Source organism: Orbicella franksi, chromosome 5 (genome assembly GCF_964199315.1).
Source record: "Orbicella franksi chromosome 5, jaOrbFran1.1, whole genome shotgun sequence".
In the NCBI taxonomy this organism is placed as follows: domain Eukaryota; kingdom Metazoa; phylum Cnidaria; class Anthozoa; order Scleractinia; family Merulinidae; genus Orbicella; species Orbicella franksi.
Genome location: NC_138149.1, coordinates 1,401,432 through 1,424,900, shown reverse-complemented (window position 1 = coordinate 1,424,900; position 23,469 = coordinate 1,401,432). Strand labels below are relative to the sequence as shown.

General features: G+C 38.2%; 2 protein-coding genes across 2 annotated transcripts in view; both read right to left on the bottom strand.

The window, feature by feature from the left end:
* LOC145487229 (growth/differentiation factor 8-like) overlaps positions 1–2,470 on the bottom strand; it is a 3,101-nt gene extending 631 nt beyond the window's left edge. Inside the window, exons 1-2 of the mRNA XM_081465952.1 lie at positions 1,524–2,470; positions 1–964 (exon numbers count right to left, since the gene is read on the bottom strand). The exon at positions 1–964 is cut by the window's left edge and continues 631 nt beyond it. Of these exons, the coding sequence (XP_081322078.1) occupies positions 174–964; positions 1,524–1,833 (1,101 nt within the window). The 5' untranslated portion in view covers positions 1,834–2,470 and the 3' untranslated portion in view covers positions 1–173. The remainder of the gene's footprint in view (positions 965–1,523) is intronic.
* Positions 2,471–4,745: 2,275 nt separating this feature from the next.
* On the bottom strand, positions 4,746–23,265 carry LOC145487224 (ATP-binding cassette sub-family B member 6-like). The gene is made up of 20 exons (XM_081465947.1): positions 23,070–23,265; positions 20,786–21,627; positions 19,942–20,027; positions 19,724–19,815; positions 17,930–18,128; positions 16,529–16,618; positions 14,264–14,385; positions 13,460–13,569; positions 13,188–13,253; positions 12,956–13,081; positions 12,099–12,175; positions 11,246–11,309; positions 10,801–10,886; positions 10,334–10,496; positions 9,179–9,252; positions 8,246–8,346; positions 7,869–7,981; positions 7,678–7,772; positions 7,331–7,399; positions 4,746–6,976 (listed from the first exon to the last, which is right to left on the bottom strand). Exons 2-20 carry the CDS (start codon positions 21,599–21,601, stop codon positions 6,850–6,852), a joined length of 2,676 nt encoding a protein of 891 aa, XP_081322073.1. The 5' UTR covers positions 21,602–21,627; positions 23,070–23,265; the 3' UTR covers positions 4,746–6,849.
* Between the last annotated feature and the right edge of the window lie 204 nt (positions 23,266–23,469).

The window sequence follows — 23,469 nt, the reverse complement described above, 5'->3', positions numbered from 1 at the left end:
ACTACGGTTTTTGCGTTTCGATCAGTGACATTCTTGCTCATGAATCTACACCCTTTCTAATTGTTAGTGTAAAAATGGTCCACTTGCGTTGAATCCTATCTTTCATACCACGCAGGCGGGCGCTTTCAGACTAAATGCTGGGTCGAGTAAAGGATTTGTTACAGTAGCAGTCATTACACTACGCAGTGACAGGATAACGCACGTGCGTCACGTAGAGTTAAAATCCGTACATCTCCACTTTCATCAAACAGCAAGAGGGTGATATCATTCGTTGTTTTTGGCACGCAACAAGAGATATTTTTCTGCCTTCGGGGGTTAAGTTTTCCTGCAAATGGCGCGGCTCGTGCCTGGTTGCTGAAGAAATTGATATTGCCTTTGATGTTGAGTGAGCAGTCTCCGCTACAGACTGCAAAATTCAATATCCTTGGTGCGATGATAAAGTCCCAGTTGAGTTTCTCAAAGTCTATTGTGAGTTGTTGTAAGCAGCACGTACTTGTAGGCGTACCCGGGCATTCCTTCGAAACGGCTTTCCGTTTGTTCCTGTTAATGCGGCCTCGCTTCTCTTTGGTGTTGATTGCCAGAAAGGGCTGCAGCGGCTCGTCGTCATCACTCACCCCACCGATCTCTAGAGACCTCGCCCCTTCCACTGCAACATCCAAACTGAGATCTATCTTTGGCTGCTCAGAGAACCATCCTTGAATCATTCCACTGACCTCCACTTTATACCAGCCAGTTGCCTTTAAATGTTCCGAATGAAAGTGTTCTTTTTTGCTCTCAGTTCCTGAAGCTCGGTAGCTCTTGTATAGTTGCAACTCGTCTCCTTTTCTGAGGTCCGGGTTTTCAACTGAGATGGGCGCATGGACGATGTGTATCCATAAAAGAGCTGACACAATCTCCAATGTCGGGTGTATGGGATTCCATTTGAAGATTAAGTTCCTTTCAGTTCCACCGGTTACCGAAACAACTGAAATCAAATATATTTTAGGAAAATTATCTCACTCACATCAATAGCAAATTGCCCCAAATTGCCCCTTTTTCCAACAAGCTCCTCCTTTCCAATAAGCCCCCCCCGCCAGGCCTCGGGTGCCGGTTATTTATAAGGGTCCCCTGTTCCAACAAGGTCCCAATAAGCACCCCCATCATTACAGTGGCATTCGTGAGAAATCATAACGCGGGTATCTCGTTACATGAGATAAATGTGTATTAAAGAAATCAGTTCGCGTGCGCATGGAATTTGAATATTGGTGTTTCTCAAACTTGTAGGTTCAGCTGAAACTATTAAATAGCTTCGGTTACATCACACGCAGAGATGCCGCCACATGAATACCGACAATGGTGTCTAGAAGTCAAGAATGCTGTGGAGACGAATTCAAGACACGCTTGCTAAACTCATGTTCAGGAAATAACGGTCCGCTGATCCCACTGCGCAAATCACACAGTTACGTTTCTTGATCGATTTTGGATAAGTTTTTTGCGTAGCAAAGGTGTTACAAAATTTAAAAGTTTTCTCCTAAAAAACTTACCTTGCTCGGGGAACAGAAATAGTTGATTAGTTTTTGCAAGGAAGTCATCCTCGTCCAATTCTGAGGTTTGGATAGGCTTGCTGTTTTCTTCTTCTATCAAACGTTTGTAAAACGATGGAACCTTTGGGGCTTTAATCTTGTTAACATTCGGGACTGAACAAAAGCCCAACTCTTTAAGGAGTTTTTTCTTGAATGCTTGTACTGAGACCTGCTCGACATCAGAAAAATTTTGTTCGTGAAATCGACACGTCAGCGATCTGCTGAGCGAAGATAGGAAGATGAGAAGTGTAAAAATCATCAACTGGTTCATTTTACCGGCGTCAAGTCTTCTTTCCGGTTTGATTTAGTAGGATTGCGCTCAAACGGGGAGTAACTCTACAAGCCTCAGCAGTGGTTTTATATTTAGTAACCTAAGGCAAGATCAGCTGCAATTTATGATGATTATAAATGTCATAAAAAATAAACTGATGAAATAAACTGATGACATGCTATACGCAATCTCATTGTTCGGAAGGTGCACCCCTGCCCTCGTCCAGCCTTATATCTGACATATTATCAAACAAAATTTCACAACACATCTTGGAATGCTCCAAAGTTTTTCAACTGGCAAGTCGCTCTCGTTTCCGTAAAATACTATAATTCTGTTCTTGAAACAGGGAAAAATTGCCTGGACTTTTTACAAAAATAACAGTGGTCTCATTGGGTGGGTTGGTACTGTTGTCTCCAGATCGGATTTATTGTCTTGACTCAATTGCTAAGTCGCGAAAATATAATCCGTTTGTATTAAGAGAGTGTATTATTTTTTCTGAATAATAGTCGGTTTGCTTTGATTTGACCTCCAACACCCCGCCAGCAATCATTATCAACCCATGAAAATTTGAGGAATTCCCGAAATTTATTTATTTTTAAGATATATTTGATGATATTATGTTTATGTTATCAGCGAAAAGGTGATTTGTTGAATGATTTCCTAGTTTGGAGTTAATTTAGGATTAACACGTGCTTGGGGTAAAGGTGTTGTTTTTTCCCGCTTTTCCTAATCTATCTTAGGCGCCAAAAATGATAGTGAAATGCAACCAGTCCCAACTGTGACATGATCTTTGTACTCGACAGATCAACTGATTTTATTGTAAAAAAAACTAACCATCGCTTTATTTTATACCGTCATAGACTTGATTAATTTGGACTCCTCGCTGGCAATGATAAGTCAGTGATAAGTGCTTTTGTTTGTAAGGGAAAACCTATGTAATACGTCCAGTTAATACTCAAGGCTTTCTGAACTAATTAAGTGCTAAGCCGCTGAGTGCGAAGGCTTGGCTTGGCTTGGGGTATAAGTTTCGTCATTAAACTTTGGTCGTGTCTGGAATGCCTTACGTGGCTGGAGAAGGAGTGTTAAGTTGTACGATTTGTGCCGTGTAGTCTTTCGGTCAAATATTTACCGTGGTTTGATATATCTGTGTGAAAAGAAGTTTCAAAAAAGATCTTTCTGTGGTCAGTTAAAAGTAAACATCCTTTGAATGGCTCTGCGAGGAAAATCCAGTAAACGCGTCAAAAATGATAATTTCGTTCACCTTAAGCATGGAAAAGCGTCAGAAGAAATGTTAAGATTGCGGATTAATTGATTGTTTTGAATTAGCAGCGGGATAACAATAATTTCAAGCCGTATCGGATGTTACATAATGCGCTTAATATTGCTTTTTTCAAGTACGCTCAAGGTCCTTACAATAAACTAATATCAGGTTATATATAAATATATTTTTATAAGATAGCAAATGGATTTTTCATGAGGAAATACAGCTGAAGTTGCCATCTAGAATCATGAGGAATCGGTGCTTGGCTCAACGTGGGTTCTTGTACAAGGAATTCTTATTTACATCGGTGAACTTTAAATCCGATTTAAAACTTAACCTCTTTTCAGTTGTAACCATAATCTCTACATCCCTTATACGAGCCTGTGTTGGGAGCCAGAACATTCGGATGTTCAACCGAAATTAGCGATCACGGAATCTTCGTAACTTCCCAGTCTCTCTATTACTTAAGTCTTAATATTGTATTAATATATTGTTCGAGCAATACACACTCGGAAATGATCGGATATTAAGCATTTTAAATCTTTTCCAAGATTGAAGGATTAACAGAGCTGTTCAGAACTGATAAGTACATAAGCTATGAATATGAGAACCAGTACTATCATTACTCGAGCGGGCAACATGAACCTAAATTTTTGCGCGGTCATTGGCTATCCGGGCGAGCGAGCAAGGCGCTATCTTGCCTGCTCGGGATCGGGATTACGCGCTTGTCCAGAGCGCGAAGTTCATTTTTTTTGGTGTTCCTTATCCCATACAATAAATCCTTTATTGACCAAGCTTGTTCGGTCAAGATGGCTGGATATTGGCCTCGTTCCTTTTTTTTGCGTGTTTATGGCCATTGACTCCGTCCCGGTACATAAACACGCAATAATAATAATAATAAAATAATATAATAACAAAAGGACTTGGCGAATATCCAGGCATCTTGACCTCTCGTTTGGTAAACAACCCATATTTCTTTTTCATGAGACCGATGTGTTGTTGAATAACATTATTTTTTTAAATTGACTGAATGTTATTTTTATTAATTGACTGAATGTTATTTTTATTTCCACGATATTCAACTCAGTGAGATTTCCGAGTCAATGGTAGTCGTCTTTACTCAGTTGATACCCCGCAGTACGAAGTTTACCAACACAATGCAAGTTTTGGGGGGATTTGACGGTATTTTCTTTGATTCGTGCCGAACGTTCCAATTTAAACACGGCTAGGTTATTTTGTAGGTCACTGACACGGTCTCACACATTTTGTGGTTCCAAGCAAGTAACAATACCATACAAAATCCCCCGAACAAAATGATTGAATGATCTAGTCTTTTTGCTGTTTCTTGTCAAAGTGTTCCTGGACTGGAGCAAATAATTTGTCCGTCAAAATAACAATGTAATTGGTTCTTTGCCAAAGTTCAACAGTTCACTAATGGACTAAAGTGCTTATCTCGATTAAAACTTTCAGGTATTGCCAGCTTTGTCTTGTGGCATGTGTTACAGTACTCATGGGGCATCTAATGAGCCGTTGAATTGATAAAAAGTTAGATTTCAATTAAATCCATTTATGTGATAATAGGCCATTTTCGATAAATTAAAATTCTAACATGGTTCCGAGGCTTGGGGGTTGGGGGGGGGGGGGGGGGATAAACAAAGAAATTGCATCGAAATTGGACGATGAATAATTTTCAATTTTCTTTATTTTGTTCCCCAAGGCTCCCAGGCAAGTCAGAATTTTAATATATCGCAAATGGCTATTGGATAGAAATTACCCGATATAATCATTTGCCGACCAAGCGTCCATATAATGTTCCTGCAACACAAACTGATTTTTACCGCGATGCAGATTATTCTTTCACTTGAAAACAAGAAAACTGGCTGTTAACCAAAGCACCCACTGTTAACTTTACCGTGCGGGATCCAGGGGAGGGCACGGTTGCCCGGCCCCCCTTACTTTGGGTAAAAAAAGAAATCACAGAAGGAAGAAAAGCCGGCGGGGCAAGCAAAACAACCCCCCCCGCCTTTAGCTCAAGGCCTGGACTGACCCACCGAGGCCCACTGACTTTACAAAGTTCTATGCCCCCGTCTCGCCGCTGACTATAGCGCTCTATAGGGCCGTCTTGATAGATATTATCAATTTGCTCCAGCATAGAAAACCGCGGCAAAAGTCATAAAACAAGTAGAATATTTAATCACATAGCAATTTGTGACAAACGTGTGAAAAAATTCACCTTTGAGGGTAATGAAAGGTCGAAGGCCATAGGGAAGAGAGTAGGAAGGGGGAGGGGGTGGGGAGAAAGTGTCTAAAACTGGGAGCCTCCACCTTGACTTGCAAACCCTTTATACACCTTTAATGATGGTGATGGTTAGCCCATCACTTACCTCAGCTTCCGTTGAATACGGTGGCCGGTTCGTATGCCTGCGGTAGAAACACAGTATCTGTACGTCTTTCTAATACCCTTGTATTAACGTACCTTTGAAATGATATCTTTCTCTTCCCAAACTAATCCTGAATCACGCAATGTTTCGTGTAACTTGCGTTAACAAAACTGTGCAACGAGCAGCACGAAGCAGCACATTCTTCAACGACGCGCTCCAAAAAAGAGATACTATATCAAAAATAATCCTACAACAGGCAATCAAACAATGTCCTACAGGCCAGGGTTTATTGAAATGCTCTTCTTTATTAATCGTGCCAGCACCATTAGGCAACAAAGCAAAAAACAGAAAAGAAATTAACAAAACAAAAATATATAACACTTAAGAAGGAATCTACCAGAAGTTCAAGTAACAAGCGGACACGAACTTAGTACCGAGGTTATTTACATTGTATTGCAAACTTCTGTGCGAATGTTTTAAATATCTCAAAAGAAATCATTTCTAACAACATCAAATGTCGAAAACAAATTTTGAAGTAATATTTCTCAAACTCATTAATAATCAAAGGAATCATGACCGTGACGGTGTTTGGATATCTGATCTTAATTAGCATAGATTTTTACGATTTTAATTCTCCATTTTCTCCTTAGTTTTAGTTTTGATTGAGAAGATATATCAAACACTCAGGACAGTGTTTGACCACATTTCCAAACACCTGGAAATTCGTCAAAAATACTCCGCTACGCGTCGTATTTTCAACTCTCTTCTCGGTGTTTGGAAATGTGGTCAAACACTGTCTTTCTTGTTTGATATATTACATCAAACACGAAGAACCGTGGTTGACCACATTTCCAAACACCGAGAAGAGAGTTGAAATATGACGCGTAGCGGAGTATTTTTGACGAACTTCGAGGTGTTTGGAAATGTGGTCAAACACTGTGTGTTTCGTGTTTGATATATTACATGAAACACTTGAAAGCACTTGTAAGATGAAACTTACTGTTTGTACAATTTCTCTGAACTTTGAAATTTAGTTTCTCGAGTTCCTACGGGATATTTTTTTTGGTGCTATTTCAGGCAATTATTTATATCTTTAGCTTTTCGAAAATGCAAAAGGATTTCAACATACGTAACATACGTAACATGAGAAGACCTTCTCCTAGTTTAAGCATTTTTTTTTTTTTACGTAAAAAACTCATCTATGAACAACCATTAGTCTTAATGACCATCTTTGCCATGTCATGTTTCATTTAGTTTGCAGAATTTAGTTGTCGTCGTTGCTGAGCTGGTTGAAATTCACTCTATTTTGAAGAGTTCAAAGCCGTCTGAGCTACTCTTTGCAATTCCACAGTTCTTGGGTCATCACTTCTCTGTTTATTTATCGTTTTTTTCCTCCTCAACACTGTCGCTGATGCTGCCATGTTTTTCTTTTTCCTCCGCTTTCTGTTGCTGCAGCCACATGTCGGCATACACACCGCCTTCAGAGACTAGCTCGTCGTGTCTGTCGCGGACAAAAAAACGCCAAGTTTGGCATCATGAAAAGTTCTTCTGGTAGCTTAAATATGACGGCCAGTAATATGGGTAAACTTATTACAGTCAACTCTCGCCTTGCGGACACCCCGCCGTTAAGGAGAACCCGCTGTTACGGACACCCACTATTACGGACAGCCATTATTATGGACAGAAGCTACATCCCACGGCCGAAACTACAAACTCCCGCTGTTACGGATAATAATAATGACTTAGATAGACTAACACCATGGCAAATTTGCAAACTGACCCTTGGTGGAGGAACTGTAATGTGAATTTATGCGTATCAGGTTACAAATCTGAGCACGCACATTAGTAAAATTACCTTCCTCTTTCAATGATCTCACCCTCCCGGACAACAAGAATCTGATCTGCATTAATAATCGTGGATAACCTGGAGAAATAAGAAATGTTGTGAGAAGACAAACCCGGTCAAAGGTGTAGCCAGCATCTTTTGCGACACTTCCGCTAGCGAGACTTGTTCAATCTTGTATAAACACTTATCGAGCCACTGCGCGTTATTACGCGTTATTACGCGTGTTTGCGCGTGGACATCCGTCCCGGAGCACATTTTAATTGGGTAAGAACAAACACGAACACACGATAATGCACGACACTGCCCGACCGCGTCCGAGTATTCACGGTGATGTACGGCCGTGTATGGTTTATTACCTGTGGGCGACTACAATCGTAGTTCTGTTGATGCACATTCTGTTTAGAGAAGCCTGAATGTTGCGTTCTGTTTGTGTGTCGAGAGCAGAAGTTGCCTGAAACAAATTAAAACTTGCCATAAGAAGAAAACAAGACAGGAACTAAAAATTGCGTAAGTGAGCAGGTTGTAGGTGTTCCCAGTCAAGCAGTACCTCATCTAAAAGAACAAGAGGCGGGTTCTTCAGCAGAGTTCTTGCTATTGCCACACGCTGTTTCTCTCCACCACTTAGCTTGAGCCCGCGTTCCCCGACAATTGTCTCATAACCTGCGGAAATGATGCGTTTGTTAGATCATAAGTGCGCATGGCTGAAATCGCTCCTTCGCTCAGCTTGAGCCCGCGTTCAGCGAGGATTGCATTATAGCCTGAGATATACGCCATTAGTTCACTTGTCTTGAATTCAAGTTCATACATTCAGAACTAATTTATGGCACTATAACAAGAAAATGAGAAAAACACTATCTGGATGATCCGGAAGACATCACGTCAAGACATACACCTGGATTAGTTAAACTTGTGTCTAACGCCTACCATTTGGGAAAGTCAAAATCCTTGTATGCATGTCTGCTGCTGATGCAGCTTCCTCCACTTCATAACTAGCGGCGCCAATTCTTCCATATTGGATATTATACCTGACACAGCAGACAAGATGACAGAGATGATCAGCACAGGCTGGCTAGAAAGGTGTTTTGTCACTATGAAAGTATTCAATCAACAAGTAAACTAACAGCCATTCAGAGTGTAGCTGTGGATTATGTAATTTGTGTTGGTCTGAAAGTCATTTGGGTTAAGGCAATCACCACAATATCAAAACTAAAGCTAACAGGAGGTTGACCTTGTTGTTTGCACGACGGAGTTACAAGACCACTTGGCGCTTGGAGATGTCTAACTTTGATACGTGCATTGTAAAACTCAGATGTTTTCTAATTTTGTCTGACAATCCCTCATGAAGCAGAGAGAAGAAGCTGAATGACGCATTTTTCAACTTCGCCTTGTTAAAAAAATACACTGACTTCTGTATGCTCTCAGTCTTCACATTGTTAACAAAATATACATAAAAAGTTATATTCCTGACCAACAAGTTTTAATCACTATTAGCGCACCGTTTACAGTCTAATTAGATAATTCGGGTACCCAACAACCAGCTTTGCTGTGAATCAGACTGTAGGTTATATCTGAATTACTGCTAATCACTCTTCTTTTCTGGTAAAATAAAATTGTTGCCGTAACAACGACGTAACAAGTTTACAGTATGCTTTGTTGCTGAAGCAGTGAGAGGACTCTGCCAGAATATGCGGAGACAACGAAGCGCAAAGAGGCTCTTTCTCACGACATGTTGCTTTCTGGATTTGATGAATTGATCCATCATCCGTGTTTGGCTGAATGGCTGACAGCTCTAAGCGCCCGTCTTATTCCCCGATATAGCAATTGGTCAAAAGACACTGTTTTTATGTCAAGTTATACCTTATGTCATCATTGAACAAAACAGTGTCCTGAGGAACCACTCCTATGACTTTACGGAGAGACTTCTGGGCGACCTGGAAAAAACAGATACCACAAAACAAGGTGAAGATTGTTAAGCTATCCTAAATCTCATGTTCAGTACACCAGTTACGACAAAATAAGGTTTGAGAATCGTTTATTTGTCCTGAATCATGTGTTCAATATACCATTATAACCAGTTACCTATAAGAGCCTCTCAATGGGGTTAACCGTTAATCGTAATACGGGCCATGAGTTTTAGCTCATTCCTACTGAATAAACATTTAACCGTTAGGCGTAAAAATTGGAACATTTTAACCGTTAGCCGTGAAAAATGTTAATCGTGAAAAAATTCTCAAGATCTCTCTTGGAAACTTTCTTGTGTCTTGCCTTTTCCATCTAGGAATAAATATGTTTTACAGTAATCAAAAAAATTTCACTTTTTAAAACAATGGTACTAAGATTCTGAGATTTCTGTTGACCGCAAGGACAAAAAATCGGATAACCGAAAAAAAAAAATACTAACCGTTAGCCGTAATGAAGCCACCACCCCATTGAGAGTCTGCAATAAATCTTGATGCCTACCAGGTTGTGAGATTTTACTTCTGATCATGTAAAGCATCTAAGCTATGTACAACTCAGAAACGACTGACTGCTACATACGGAAAAATGTTTACTTTGATAAAGAGTAGGAATTTTCTATCACATGTAACTCCGGGTGGTAAAGTTTGTTCAAACGCCTTTGCGTACTAAAAGGCGCGTACAGCATGCGCCGACAAAACTGAGTGCATGAAAGAAAAACCATCCAGTCTAACAAACTGTTAGTATAAATCTACCAGCGTTCTGTCACGAATACCGCTCCCTGGTTGGCTAGGCTACTCACGATCTAATCTGTTGTAGATAGTGAGTAGAGTAGAAGTGTGCGCTTGTTATCAAAACGACGGTCGATCTGATTTGTGTTTTCGAAGTATCTGTGAAGAGAATTTACATTACGTTTTGAACGACTAGTAGATTTATACTAAAACAAATTAGATTATTCGCTCTCGATTTCTATGCGTGATAGTTGACTCGCGATAGAAATCTCGAGCTCATAATCTAATTGTTAATAATAATTTTTAATTTGTACAAATGAGTAACCTTTGCAATGTTCTGTCCATCAATAGAGATGACTCCAGAGTCCAGATCATAGAAACGATAAAGCAGTCGAATGATGGTGCTTTTACCGCTGCCTGACGGACCAACAAGCGCTACAGTCTGACCAGGGTACACGGTAAATGTCACATCTTTCAGAATCTGCTTTCTGTGAGAACAAAGTGAAACACATTTTGATAACACTCCTGTAGGTTCGTTAAGTCTATTGTTTAAAAATAGAGAGGAGAGCTCACCAGAAACAAGACCAAGAAAACAAACGATTAACAGTTATATTTGGTTGGCAAATGACAGGAACCGAATTATAGGAAGTGAGCATAACTAGCGATGACGAGGCTAGAAATAGAATGGACCGAGTTCAAAACGTTCGTTATAAAACTGGGCTCTAAATCCTTTTAATCCTTGCAAATGCTTTTTACACCATGAAAGTGAAATTCATTATATGGCAGACTTACTCTGGAAGGTATGAAAAATTGACATGTTGAAACTCTACCAGACCACTGGCGACTCGGATGTCTGGAGCGTGTGGTTCATCTAGTACCTACAGGCATAATGACCAATGAAACTGTTTAAGGCAATACGGCAAGAACAACTGTTCCACACACAGTATAGTCTAACCTTATTAATGAACCAGTTTGCTCAACTTGCTAACATCAAACTTAGAAGAAAGTCTAATTACTGCTTATCAACTATAATGCTTTCAATTCTGGGAGAGTAGAAACTAGGCTGTAGGGGTAGGCAACAACACTGCAACTAGCATTGAAGTCTCCATGTCTTAGCGAACGTTCCCCCGAGAATAGCATGTCAATCAAACCAGAAATAAACTCTGATGTGCGTAATTAAACTCGAACAAAGAATCCATTATTCTTATCAACATCATTTGAAAATTGATCAATATACCTGTCTTTTCTGTTGAAACAGGTCAAACATGTTTTCCATGTCAATAAATGACTGCTGAATCATTCTGAAACAAAATACCTTTATTTATAACTTGTAACAAAAAAAAAAGGAAAATTTGCTCCAGAGAAAAAACATGGGAATTTTGTTGGGACCACAAGAACTGTCCTTAAGGAGTATTGTAGAGATTTCCTCAAGGAGAGAAGGGACTGGAGTTAGCTACTATTACTATTGAGGTTGTTTCAACATTTAAAAAATGTTTTAAGTAGGATAGATCAATTTTCATTCGTTTGTCTCGCGATGGAGACACTTTAAGATGTAGATCGCTTTGATGTAGATCACTTTAAGATGTGATCTACATTTTGAAGTGACTTCATCGTGAGACAAGCGAGTGAAAAATTCATCTATCCTATCTTACACCATGGTGAATAATGTACACATCTTTAATGACAATGTTTTAAGTGCTCACAAACATTTTTAATTTTTTTTGTCTAAATCTACACATCAGTCAAAGAAAGTGATCTGAACTAAACTCCTTTTAATTAGAGTTTTTGTCCTATACCCATGCTGCTGATTGAGATGGCTAACAGGCTCATGTGACAAACATTTCGGATTTTTTTTTTCTCAAATTCAAATTGTTCACTTGCAGTCTGTTGACAAATGGTCCTTACATCAAAGCTCCTTTGTTATGGAGAACTGAGCGGAGACTCAGGCATATGGGGAACTAAAATCCTGGAAAAATTGAACGTTTAAAAAAATGGAATTTTTTGGCAGGTGTCCTTGGGGTGATGTGTAGCTTCAAGTGAAAAAGAAACAAAGAATAAAAGGCTCTGGCACTTTTAAATAACTTTCTTACCTGTAGTAGGTTCCAAAGTAGTTCAGGGGTATGTAAAGCTGAAGGGTGTAAGTGACAAACAAGACAAAATCTCCAACCTAAAGGAAAACAAACAGAGATTAGAAACCATTAATAAAGGGCCTCCCTAAAGAACACACTTGTTCTTGGTAATGCTTGAGCCCGTTAAGTGAACGCAGTACATACCGGTACACACCTAACTTTGAGATCTGCTTAATGTGGCAATTCCAATAAAAATATACTACGAAACTGCACAATTCAGCAATGAAAATTATTATGATCAAACTAATCCAGGATTAGGGTGAATTTCGATCCGAGTTTTACCACTGAGGTTTTCTGTTTATTTCTCAGTTGTTCGGTTTTGATGTCAACTTATCACAAATCTACATCAAAAACAGAAGACAGATTGAAAATCAAGGGTTATCAGTTTTTTTAATGACTGGGTCTTGAATGTTTAGTAAGTGGTAAGCAGAGTTACCTTCAGGCGAGTAGTGTTAAACTTTTGAGACAGAACTATAGTTATTCAACCTAATAATCACCTATAACCTAACAATCACTTTCAATTAATCACTAAGGATGGCTGCCCAGTCTTATTAGCCCATAAAGGTTATTTCGGGCAGCCATGTACTCTTTTTATTCTAACTTGTTTTTGGTCATCTGACTCTAATTTCTATGTTAAGTACAAATAAAGTTGTTGCTGTTGTTGTTGTTCATTCCACATAACATAACTTGCAGTCTACTTACTAACAGAACACAATGAGACATAGTCCTGAGAGAAATGACCGTCACTTATGGTACTTTAAAGTACGACAAACCACAAGACCAGGTTTAAAAAGGAGGCATTTGAGAGTAGTACTCACCTCTAGTTGTCCGTCCCCTACTAACTTGCCACAATACAGTGTACCAGCCAAGAGTCCAACAGTGATTACTGAGTTCTGCGCTGTATTCAACAGAGCAAGGGATGCAATTGTATCCCATTCACATTTCTGAAAAAAAGAATTCACTTCTTGATAAGGAATGCACCAGCATGATGAGGTGCAACAAATTGATTGCAAAGATGAGGGAAAACACAAAGCTGTTGAGCTGTTATACCTGATAGTCCTGGATAGCGAGATCCAGTCTTTCCACTTCAAAGTCTTCTCCACTGTAGTACTTCACCTAGAGCAAGTGTGATCAAAATTCATTTTTCAACACTCATTACAATGTCAATAAAGTGCCAAGCAGACAGGTGCAAATAATAAAGAAAACCACATTAACCTATTAGTATAGAGAATATTACTTTGTCTAAAAAAAATCCCACAAAATCTTTGTTGGTGTAAATGTATTTATGTTAAAAACAAATTAAAAATACATTTTCAACTTACAGTTTCAAAGTTTAACAGTGAGTCAACAGCTTTTGCTTTGGCTGCATTGTCCTTATCATTCATCTCACGACGATATTTAGTTCTCCACTCAGTGATAAGAACAGTAAATGCTGAAATACATGTGGCATGTTCAACATGGTTAATGCACCAAATCATGATATAAATTTAATATTTTAAAAGAACTGATTGATGCATTACATAAGATTAATGTTACCATAGAGTGAAATAATTATTAAAATACATTATACTCTATTAAAGTTGACTATTATAATCATTTTTTTAAAATTATTATACTAAAGAAAGACCATGAAAGGTTTCTTGCACTTCATCTCATTTTATTACATGTGAAATGTTGAAAGATTAATACTTTCTGGTTCTAATCATGAGTAAAAATAACATGAAATCACTTTCAAACTTTTTAGTTGGGCTGTATTTTAACACAGTAAAAACACAATAAACATTACTGTTACTGTCATAAAGATGTGTATATTATTCATCGTGGTGTAAGATAGGATAGATCAATTTTTTTTTCAGTTCGCGCTGCATCAAAATCGACCTTTGAAGGATTTGCTCCAATAGATGCCGCTTGGAAAACTGAGTTTTTTTGTATATGTTATTTCTTGAAAATGAAGCCCAAATCAACAAAAACGATTATGCAACAATGCTTTTCATGTTAAAACAAGTCAGTCTGCCAAAAATTAGCTTGATCCTGCAAAAAATAAAAACTGGCTCAAAATGCTATATACACCCTTTTTGCACAAAAGCCTTCAATTTTTTTAAAGTTGAATCAAGAGCCAGTCTTACCAACATATAGAGCCATAGTTATAAAGACTATCAATCCAAACCAGCCATTGAAAGCAACGATGAAGTACACAATTGCCACACCAATGTCAACAAATGTAGGTGCAATGTTGAACAAAAGATAGCTAAGGGCACAGAAAAATACCACATATTACTTACAAGTCACAAAATAGTCATATCTTAAAAGCAACTGTTATAGTTACGTCGCATAACAGTTGGGAATTATATGATTTTATAACAAGTCAAACAACACTGCTTCTCGAGCTTTGGTTCACTTTTTTTGTATTGAAACCATAGTCATGTAAATTGGTCGTATTGAAATAGACCACTGAAATCCACTACTGACACCATGTTTAAAGTGCACCTAACCCCCAAATTTTTTTTTGCTAAAACAAATCTAGACTTTATTTGAAGCATTTGGGCGAAGAAATTTTTGAATTTGGTTGAATCCTCAATTTTCTATGCCCTTTCAAAGTCGCGATTAAGTGTTTCACGACCGCATTTTAGGGAGTCTGGGGCGGCGGTACCTGATGACGTCTACCCAGGAACCAAACACAATAGCACCTCAGTCAACTCTCTGTATTTGCTCGAGAAAATGGAACGCAAAACTAATCGTTCCGATGTATTTTGGGACTAAAACGTCCAAGTTTTGTCTCAGAATCATTTCTTTTTCGTCACTGGAGTCAGAGTTAAGTTTCGATTCGGAAGGCTCCGAAATAAACTTCGATCGAGCACGTTCGACAACTGTGAACTCACTGCTTAGAGCTTTGAGAGCAATTTACAATATTTCAAGCGACGACGGGGAAGACGTCTTTGCAGATGAGCTGCTTGTGTATTAGGAATGGAAAGCTAGATACGAAGTGGAGGAGCAGGCAAACAAAAAGCAGGAAAGAAAACGCAAGGACTGCTTTCGATGGTAATTTCGTCAACTAAACATAAGATTCCCACGCGTGTTTATAGCCCGTTTACATTTGTCCTTACCGAGAATGTATTTTGTCAAGGTTCTGTTAAATCCAGTTTGTGTTTTACTTTCAGTTGAATGCTTCATGTTTATAAGAGCGACGTACGTGTTGCAGTTTTCGAGACTTGATGACCTCCAAAACATTGGCTTCGATCGATTGAAAATCGTATTGTTTGGACCTGTATTTTTGAAGCTGCGGGAAGCAAAGCGGAAGGAAACATTTCATACAATTACCGATTTCACATTGTCACACGTTTTAAGTCGTAACTCCAAATAACCAATGTAAATTGTTCTCAAAGTTTGCAGTGAAATTCGTCGGATAAGCGAAAAGGATGTGTTCCCTAGGCGGTCCGCAGATAAAGTTACGTGGTCATATTTTCGACGTTATTGCACAGAATCTTTCTCGCACTGCTGATTTCTAAACCTTCGAAAAACTCTGTGAGTCTCACAATTTTGTAATCATGTAATTCTAGAGGATTAATCTTCGACTTTCATCTAAATTGAAAGAGAAATAAGTGTTGGTTAGCGGCGTACGGTTGCGATCTATTTACATATCAGTATAACGCTTCTTGATCATGACCGGATCACACAACTTTGCCGGTTATGTTATAAATACTGCGGGATTGGAAGATATAGGTTGTAGGTAGTATTTCTACAAATTGCTGGTTAGCTTTAAGCAGAAAATTTATGAAAATAGCGTTCGAAAGTCTGCAGAACAAATTCCAGTGAGAGTTCTTCAATGGTTCTCACAGATTCAGTTCGCTTGTTTCGGTTCGACAAAATCAACCATCGTTTACGTCTTTATTGCACCATTAGCCGATCATCGTCAGTAAATTGTACAGTATATCTTTCTTTAAATCTGGAATATTGCTGCAACAGCCGATAGCACCTCTGGAAGGCATTTCTGCGCACTTTTCGAATGTGTATTGCACCATCCTGAAGGAAATGAGAGGAAATGAGATATCCAACCTTCCTGGGTAGACGTCACAAGAGCTGCTGGACCCATTCTCCTCAAACTCGGTTGTGAAACAAAATGGCGGTGTTTTGGAGCTATTTTCGAGATTTCGTTGTGGCATAGAAAATCGAGGATTTAACGGAATTCAAAAATTTTTTCGCAGAACTATTTCAAATAATAAGTAGATTCGTTCTAGCGAAAAAAAATTTTTGGGGTTAGGTGCACTTTAACAATAATATCAAACTAATACTGGTAAATCAATTTTGAATATTGTATAGCATCCCTTCTGATGTTTTATCAGCTTCCAAATTTACTTTAAATTGATCAGTTTACAACATCTTACTGTACATACTTAAGCAAGTTATAAATACTGTTGGCGCCTCGATCCACCATTCTGATCACTTCTCCAGTTTTACGATTCAGATGCCAGCTGAGTGACAGACTGAAAGATCAGGTTCAAGACAACCAGTTAATAATATCAGCAATTCAAGGCAGTCACATCATCCAATGCATGCAAAGGGTACTAAAAGTTTGAAAAGCAAACTAAATTCATTTTCGTGGTTCATTGCAATCCAATCAATTCTTTTCTATGTTAGTTCTAAGTATCGCACAGTGTGATTCTCTAACAGATAAACCTGTACTTCAATGTAGCTCTGGGCAGTCCATAGGTCACCGTTCAACCTCAAGCCACCCAGCCTTGATGCTGATACATGGTGACCACAGACATCATGTTTTTAAAATTCCCTGATTATTCCCTGACTTTTTCCTGATAAAAATAAAAATTCCCTGACAAATTTAATACAAAATGTCAGATACAGTGGCAGTGACTGCTTTTTGTTTGTTTGTTTGTTTCTAGTTAGTTATCTTAATTTTTCATACTGTATTCGTATTGTATGGAGTAAATTGTAATAAATAAGCTTCTAGCCTCCCCTTAAAGGTTACTGCACCTTTCAATGGCATGCAGACTCTAAAATTCAAAGCTCAAATGACAAATGCGTTTTTTGCTACTGCCAATCAAATGTTCGGTGGCTCCTCCCAGCTTCCGACTACTGCAAAGCACTGCTTCGTTGTCTGAACTGTGCTCAGCGATTGGATTATCCCGCGCTCAGCAGTTGTTGGAAGCTGGGAGGAGCTGCCAAACATTTGATTGACGGTAGCGAGAAATGCATTTGTCAGTTGAGCTTTGAATTTTGAAGTCTGCATGTTATTGAAAGGCGCAGTAAATGTTAAACGTTGAATGTTTATAGTGGTTGATGCACTCAGCTACAACTAGCTAGTTTTCAGGCATGCCACTTGTTAAATAACTGAAAGAAACAAATATTGCAAATAAACATAACAGGCTTAACAATCCCAACTGGTGGGAGGCAGACCAGTTGGCTATTTACAAGCATGACCAAGGAGTTGAACTGAGGTCTACCAAGAAACAACTCCAGCTAAGTGGTCAGAGCAAGACTTGAACCCACAACTGGCAAATTTCAAGTCTGGTGCCCTAACTTCTCAGCCACACTGCCTCCACTAGAGCTGTCCTTTCCACCAATTCATTACTGATAAGGTTTCAACTTTTCCCAGACCTGGAAGAATTTTTCTCCCTGACCATTTCCTGGCCCTGTGGTAACCCTGTGATAAAGCAATTTTCTGTGTTTGAATTAATCTTATTTCTGACCCTCAACCATCAGTAATGCAAATTAATAACTACAGGGAAACATTTCTGGTGGCAGGAGCAGTTTTAATGTTTGCATCAAACTTGTCTGACCTGTGAAGATGAGCAAAAAGTTGCACTTGTAGAGTTCGGCTAGTGAATTGTTGAACTTTGATCCATAAGAAGGCCTTCAAGTTATTTAGCAAGCCAATGCCCCCAGTTCCACCTCCTTGTAAAAACCTTAATGCCACATAGATCAGAATCAGATGCCAAGGGTCTGTAATCGCAACCGATCCTGGTGTAAGGTGGTTGACTAAAAATATTAGAAAACTACCATTTAGTATGACAGAAAGAAATACCTTGTTATTTATTATATTTATTATAACAATACAAATTAAGACGGATTCCGCTCAAAGTTCAAGCAATAAGTGCAAAAATTATTGACTAAAAATCTGCCCATAGCATGGTAACGTTTTGAATGCTGTTTGAAATATCTCTTTTTAATTCATTTCTGTACCCCGTGATTACTTTCTCAAGCATTCTCGAGAAAATTAGTGTCAAACCTTGTAAGACGGCTTAAAGTGCCACTATGATCAAATTCTCCATACCCATTTTTTTGCATTTTTGCACACAATAGGTCTTTCCTACATTTTTTGCCAAATTTCAGTCTATTATGAACATTAGAACTCATGTCGTTTGGACCTTTATTTCCGAGAATTTACGGCCACCATTAATCTTCCTTGTTCCAAGTCTTGGTTGAGAATTTGAGAAAATGACGTCATTTTCTCAAAAATACCACATGGGTTGAAATTATAATAACAATTAGCACAGCAATCCGCATAAAGAGTAACAAAAACTTTGGCTCATATATGATTTAGATAAACATATACAGGCAAAAACTAATGATAGACAAATCCGACGTTTCGGCGACATCTTGGCGCCATTGTCAAGGGAAACTAATTAAATATGCGATTTCAAGAGTAACTAAGAGTTCAGAGTTACTAATTTGCATAAGTTAGACAAAGACTTTAGCGCGAACTGAGTCTGATTGTACATTTAAACACGGTCGTAATTGTTTAATGAGTAACATCTCATTAATGAGACAATCAAACTTGTTGTGGCATTTTTTCAACATGCTAAAACAATTGCGAAGGTCATCCGGAATCCTGCCTGCGTGTCTATTATCATAGTGCTTGCGTACTGAAGAGGTCTTGCTTCTATGTCCATCAACGCGTACGAACAGATGGCCACAGGTGTAACTGACATAACCAGCATCGCACTGGTCACACTTGAAGTTATACACAACGCATTGTTGATCAATGAGTTGAGGCTTAGGTTTGCTTGTCGGGAACTCCTGGGCAATCTTGTGGCTCGTAAACACCGGTTGAACACTAGTCTGCAGCTTCACACTGAGATCTTTTAACTGTGTCTTCACGATATTAGCAGACTCCTGGTCTTTAAAGGGTTTATTGTTATCATAATTTCAACCCGTGCTGTATTTTTGAGAAAATGACGTCATTTTCTCAAATTTTCAACCAAGACTTGGAACAAGGAAAATTAATGGCCGCCGTAAATTCTCGGAAATTAAGGTCCAAAAACCACGAGTTTTAATGTTCGTAGAAAATTGAAATTTGACAAGATATCTAGGAGAGACCTAATGTGTACGAAAATGTAAAGAAATGGACATCGAGAATTTCATCATAGTGGCACTTTAAAGTGAGCATTCTTGTATTTTAACTGACGTGAAATGTCTCTTTTTATTAAAATATGGATGACTTCAAATTTAATTTCCTCTCACGTGGTCAGCTTGAGAGCTTAAGTCTCGATAAGTTCTTCTTAACTGTATTCAAAATATTGCCATTATTGCTTGAATGTTCAGCGGAAATCTTCTTAATAACCTTCACTTACCAATTATTTTATACATGTATGGAACAAGAACATTCACAGCTCGACCAGCCCCAAGAATGAGGAAACACACAACCACCTTGGCCTGCAGGTTCCTGGTAACAACATAAACACATTAGAATTGACAAAGATGTGCAAGCCTTGTTACATATGACTTTGACATTACAATGAACAGTGACCAATTTTTGTTGCTTAGCATTATCCACATATTTTATACGTACCTGTCTGAAGGCCACAAGAAAGGCCACAACATCTTTGTTTTCTTCCAAAACCCTTTAAAAGCTGACTGTCCCCTACGATCTAAGGCCTAAAAGCAAAAACAGCAAATAAAATAAAACAATAGTCATGAGCGGTTTTTATTATTTTCGAGTGTTGAAAAGTAATTCAGGTTTTGCATGTTCAACTATGCCTCATGATTGGCTTGTAAAGGTTGCACCACTTTTTCATCCAATCATAACAAAAATGATATAAAACCAATCTTGACTTGCTCATTAGTCCTGCACTTCATGTCAGCTACATGACTGTATTTACTATTGATTGGTTCACTGTACTGTCTGTGTCCTTTGTGATTGGCTAGAGTGATCAATCACTTTGGTTCTGGTTTACGACACACAATTTAAGACTGCTCTAGGATAAACTATGAATTTTTTTTAATTTAGTAAACTGTAATGTAACAGGTAACATGACTTACATGTAGCTGTTCTCAACAAGTACGAAGTGTGTTTAAATTAAAAATTTCCATAAGATGAATTGTGACTCTGAGACAATCATAAAGTGCATGTGGACTTGTAGCCCCAGGCTACATACCATTTGACTAAGTGGGCAAACTACATTTTATGGACAAAGTATTTGCAAGGGCCAGACACTGCAGATCTTTTACAAAATATTCAACATTTGAATTGTTGAGAAAAACCTTGAGTGTGACAGAACAACTTTTTCTATTACATGGAACTAACTGTAAATCAACATGTTACATTACTTGAACAATAAAATTAATACAGCAAAAGCAAATCTAATTGCATAAGTTATTGTTCTTAATGGTAAGTCAGAATAAAGTTGGCTTACTGATGATCCTTCCAAAAATTTTGGCTCTTCTTCTACAGGAACTTTTGGTGGCTGATAAAGACCTGGTCCTTTCAATCCAAAAGCAAAGATCAACACCACTATTGTATAGCGTGTTATAAACAAACCAAATTCAGCTTCCTGGATCCTTGTCTTCCGACCAAACCACCAGTGAGGATTGTTCCAAGAGATAAAGGCCAGATTCTCTATAACAAATGCCAGAGACCAAAAGAGCAAGAGACCAATGGAATGTCTGCTAAGATGAATCTTGAAATACCTCGAACTTTCAGCACGTAGAACAAAAAAAGCTGTGAGCCATGTCAAGAAGGTTCCTCCATCACTAACCATAACATACCCTTGCAGTCTCTTGGGTTCTATAACAGTCTTGGTTATAACATCAAAGACAGGAACTAGCACAAGGCAAATGTGCAAGAACTGTTGAAATGTGTACAAAAATGATGTACGATTGTCTCCATGAACAAATTCAGCAGGGTTCATTATAGCCTGAATAGAATTTTGACTTATTTGGCAACTTCCATTGATGCGCCTGCATTTAAGTACACAATCACTGGGTTTAACTTCTTCTCTTATGATTTCCTCAACAGAAGTTGACTCTATATCAGTGGACAATAAAGTTCTGCCATGATTATCTTTCTGGATCTTTCTTTTCTTGTATAATTGAATCAAAGCAAGCAGTAATATAAAGAGAAGTAACACGGATGGGGGTACAGTGCCCATGATACATCTTGGTAGGCCAGAGTCTTTGGACACATGACTCAACAAAGTTTCGTTGAAATCACAGTAGTGAGTGCAAATCATCTTAATTAAATGTGATCATCAGTCACCTGAGAGAAAGAATAAGACAGCACATTTTGATATTAATAAGGTAACACCAGAGGTCTTATATCTTCTAGTGGGAAACCTAGTTAGCCATAGGAGAAATCAGATGATACCTGGTAGGTTTAATTTAAATTGGGTGAAAATGTCTCAGGTTCTATTTTCCCTGGGGATCAACTTGTTCACTCATAAAGCTAAATAATTCATAGACTAATAGAAACTAATATGTCATTCAGTCAATCAATCAATCAATCAATAAAATACTTTGCAAGAAAGGCAAACATGCTGCAAAATGTACCATTTTGATGAGAATCTGGCAACAAATAATTTCAATATGTAACTTAGCATGTCGATGTATTATTAATATTATTGAAGTCTGCATTATCAGACAAATTATCTCACTGCTCACAATTATGGGTACAGATGTACTACAATGTGTACAGTCACAACATTATTAATTTCACACATTTGCCTGATATCAACCGACTATCACTATAAATTATGGTGATTGTTTTCTTTGATTATTTCTTATTATAACATAGGAAAGCCAATAAAAATAAAATATAAACTAAACTTTTTCTCTCGAGCTGTAGTCTTTAGTATCTTAAGAAGAGAGGCCTTATATGCCTTTTGGTATAAAGATAGCTGAGTTGATTATGAGAAATAAAGATATTTTATTTTGTGCCATGCCATAGAAAATACAACATTTAGGAAAAAAAAACAAGTTGTTGCTGTGTAGCACTTTAAATTGAATTGAATTACTATATGGTACTTTTAGAGACGTTTTAGGAAAAACCTGTTCATCAGTCGCAAATAAAGCGTTAAACAAACATAGAAAATACAGCCAATCAGAATGCAGGAAAGCTGTTGTATATTCAGTGGTATTCCCATCATGCGCTATGCGTATCTCGCAATGATTGCATTGACTACTGTATTTTCTATGGTATGGTATAAAATAGTTATGAATGCTCTCTCCTGGTATACCATGGAATATCCCGCTTGTCACTTGTATTTTCTCGGTCTACACACTCACCTAAAGGTTTGTGTGTATTCCGAGAAAATACAAGTGACTAGTGGGATATTATTCCACAGTATACCACTCGAAAGTGTTGCATAACTAGTATGTATATAATTTTTAATAATCCATATTTAGCTTTCAACCATATAAGCTTGTAAGCTTATGTAGGAAGACGTAAACTTAAATCTAGCTAATTCATAAGGTGCTGAGTCACGCAGGTTGCTTCAATTTTCTTTCACTAGTATGTACGTACGTTATTCAGTGAGTTATTTACGTATAAAGTGTTACTAGATGTTTTTGTTTTCGATGTTTTCTGATCTCTATACTTTGTCACCGTATGTTAGACTTATTTTCACATTTCGCTTCTAACTGAAAAAAAAAGAAGCGAAACACGACAACAGAACAGCTGAACAGAAACAATACGCCACAAACCTTGAATATTTTGAGGTTCTAGCACCGTCGTTTAGCGACTTATCTGTTGAAGCACTGGCACCACCTACTGGAAATATATCGCAAAACAATTTATCTCACTTCTAGAGAATCCGTCGACAGAAGAAATGGTACAGCATTGTAGTACATCTGTCCACGACGCTAAGATGGGAAGCATATCACAGGCGTCCAGGCGGGAAACTGGTATGAGGTTGCTGAATTTTCCGGGAATTGTCGGGTAGTTGTCGGTTCGTCTCGGGTTGTTGCTGCTCTTGCTCTTACCAGGCCAGCGAAACATTTTTCAGGCGAAAATTAGATATAAATCATATTTGATGGTTCAAGACTTTTCTAAGTAATGAAGGATAAAGCATATAGCAGTTGCTGCAAACTATGCAAATCGTGA

Bases quoted from the DNA above. Each gene is read 5' to 3' on its own strand.
- LOC145487224 (XM_081465947.1), bottom strand. From the start codon at position 21,601: ATGATTTGCACTCACTACTGTGATTTCAACGAAACTTTGTTGAGTCAT. The intron at 13,082-13,187 runs GTATAACAGCTC...TCTTTTTTTCAG, and splicing joins TCGCTATCCAGGACTATCAG to AAATGTGAATGGGATACAAT. The intron at 6,977-7,330 runs GTAATTTTACTA...TGTCCGCGACAG, and splicing joins GAGATCATTGAAAGAGGAAG to ACACGACGAGCTAGTCTCTG.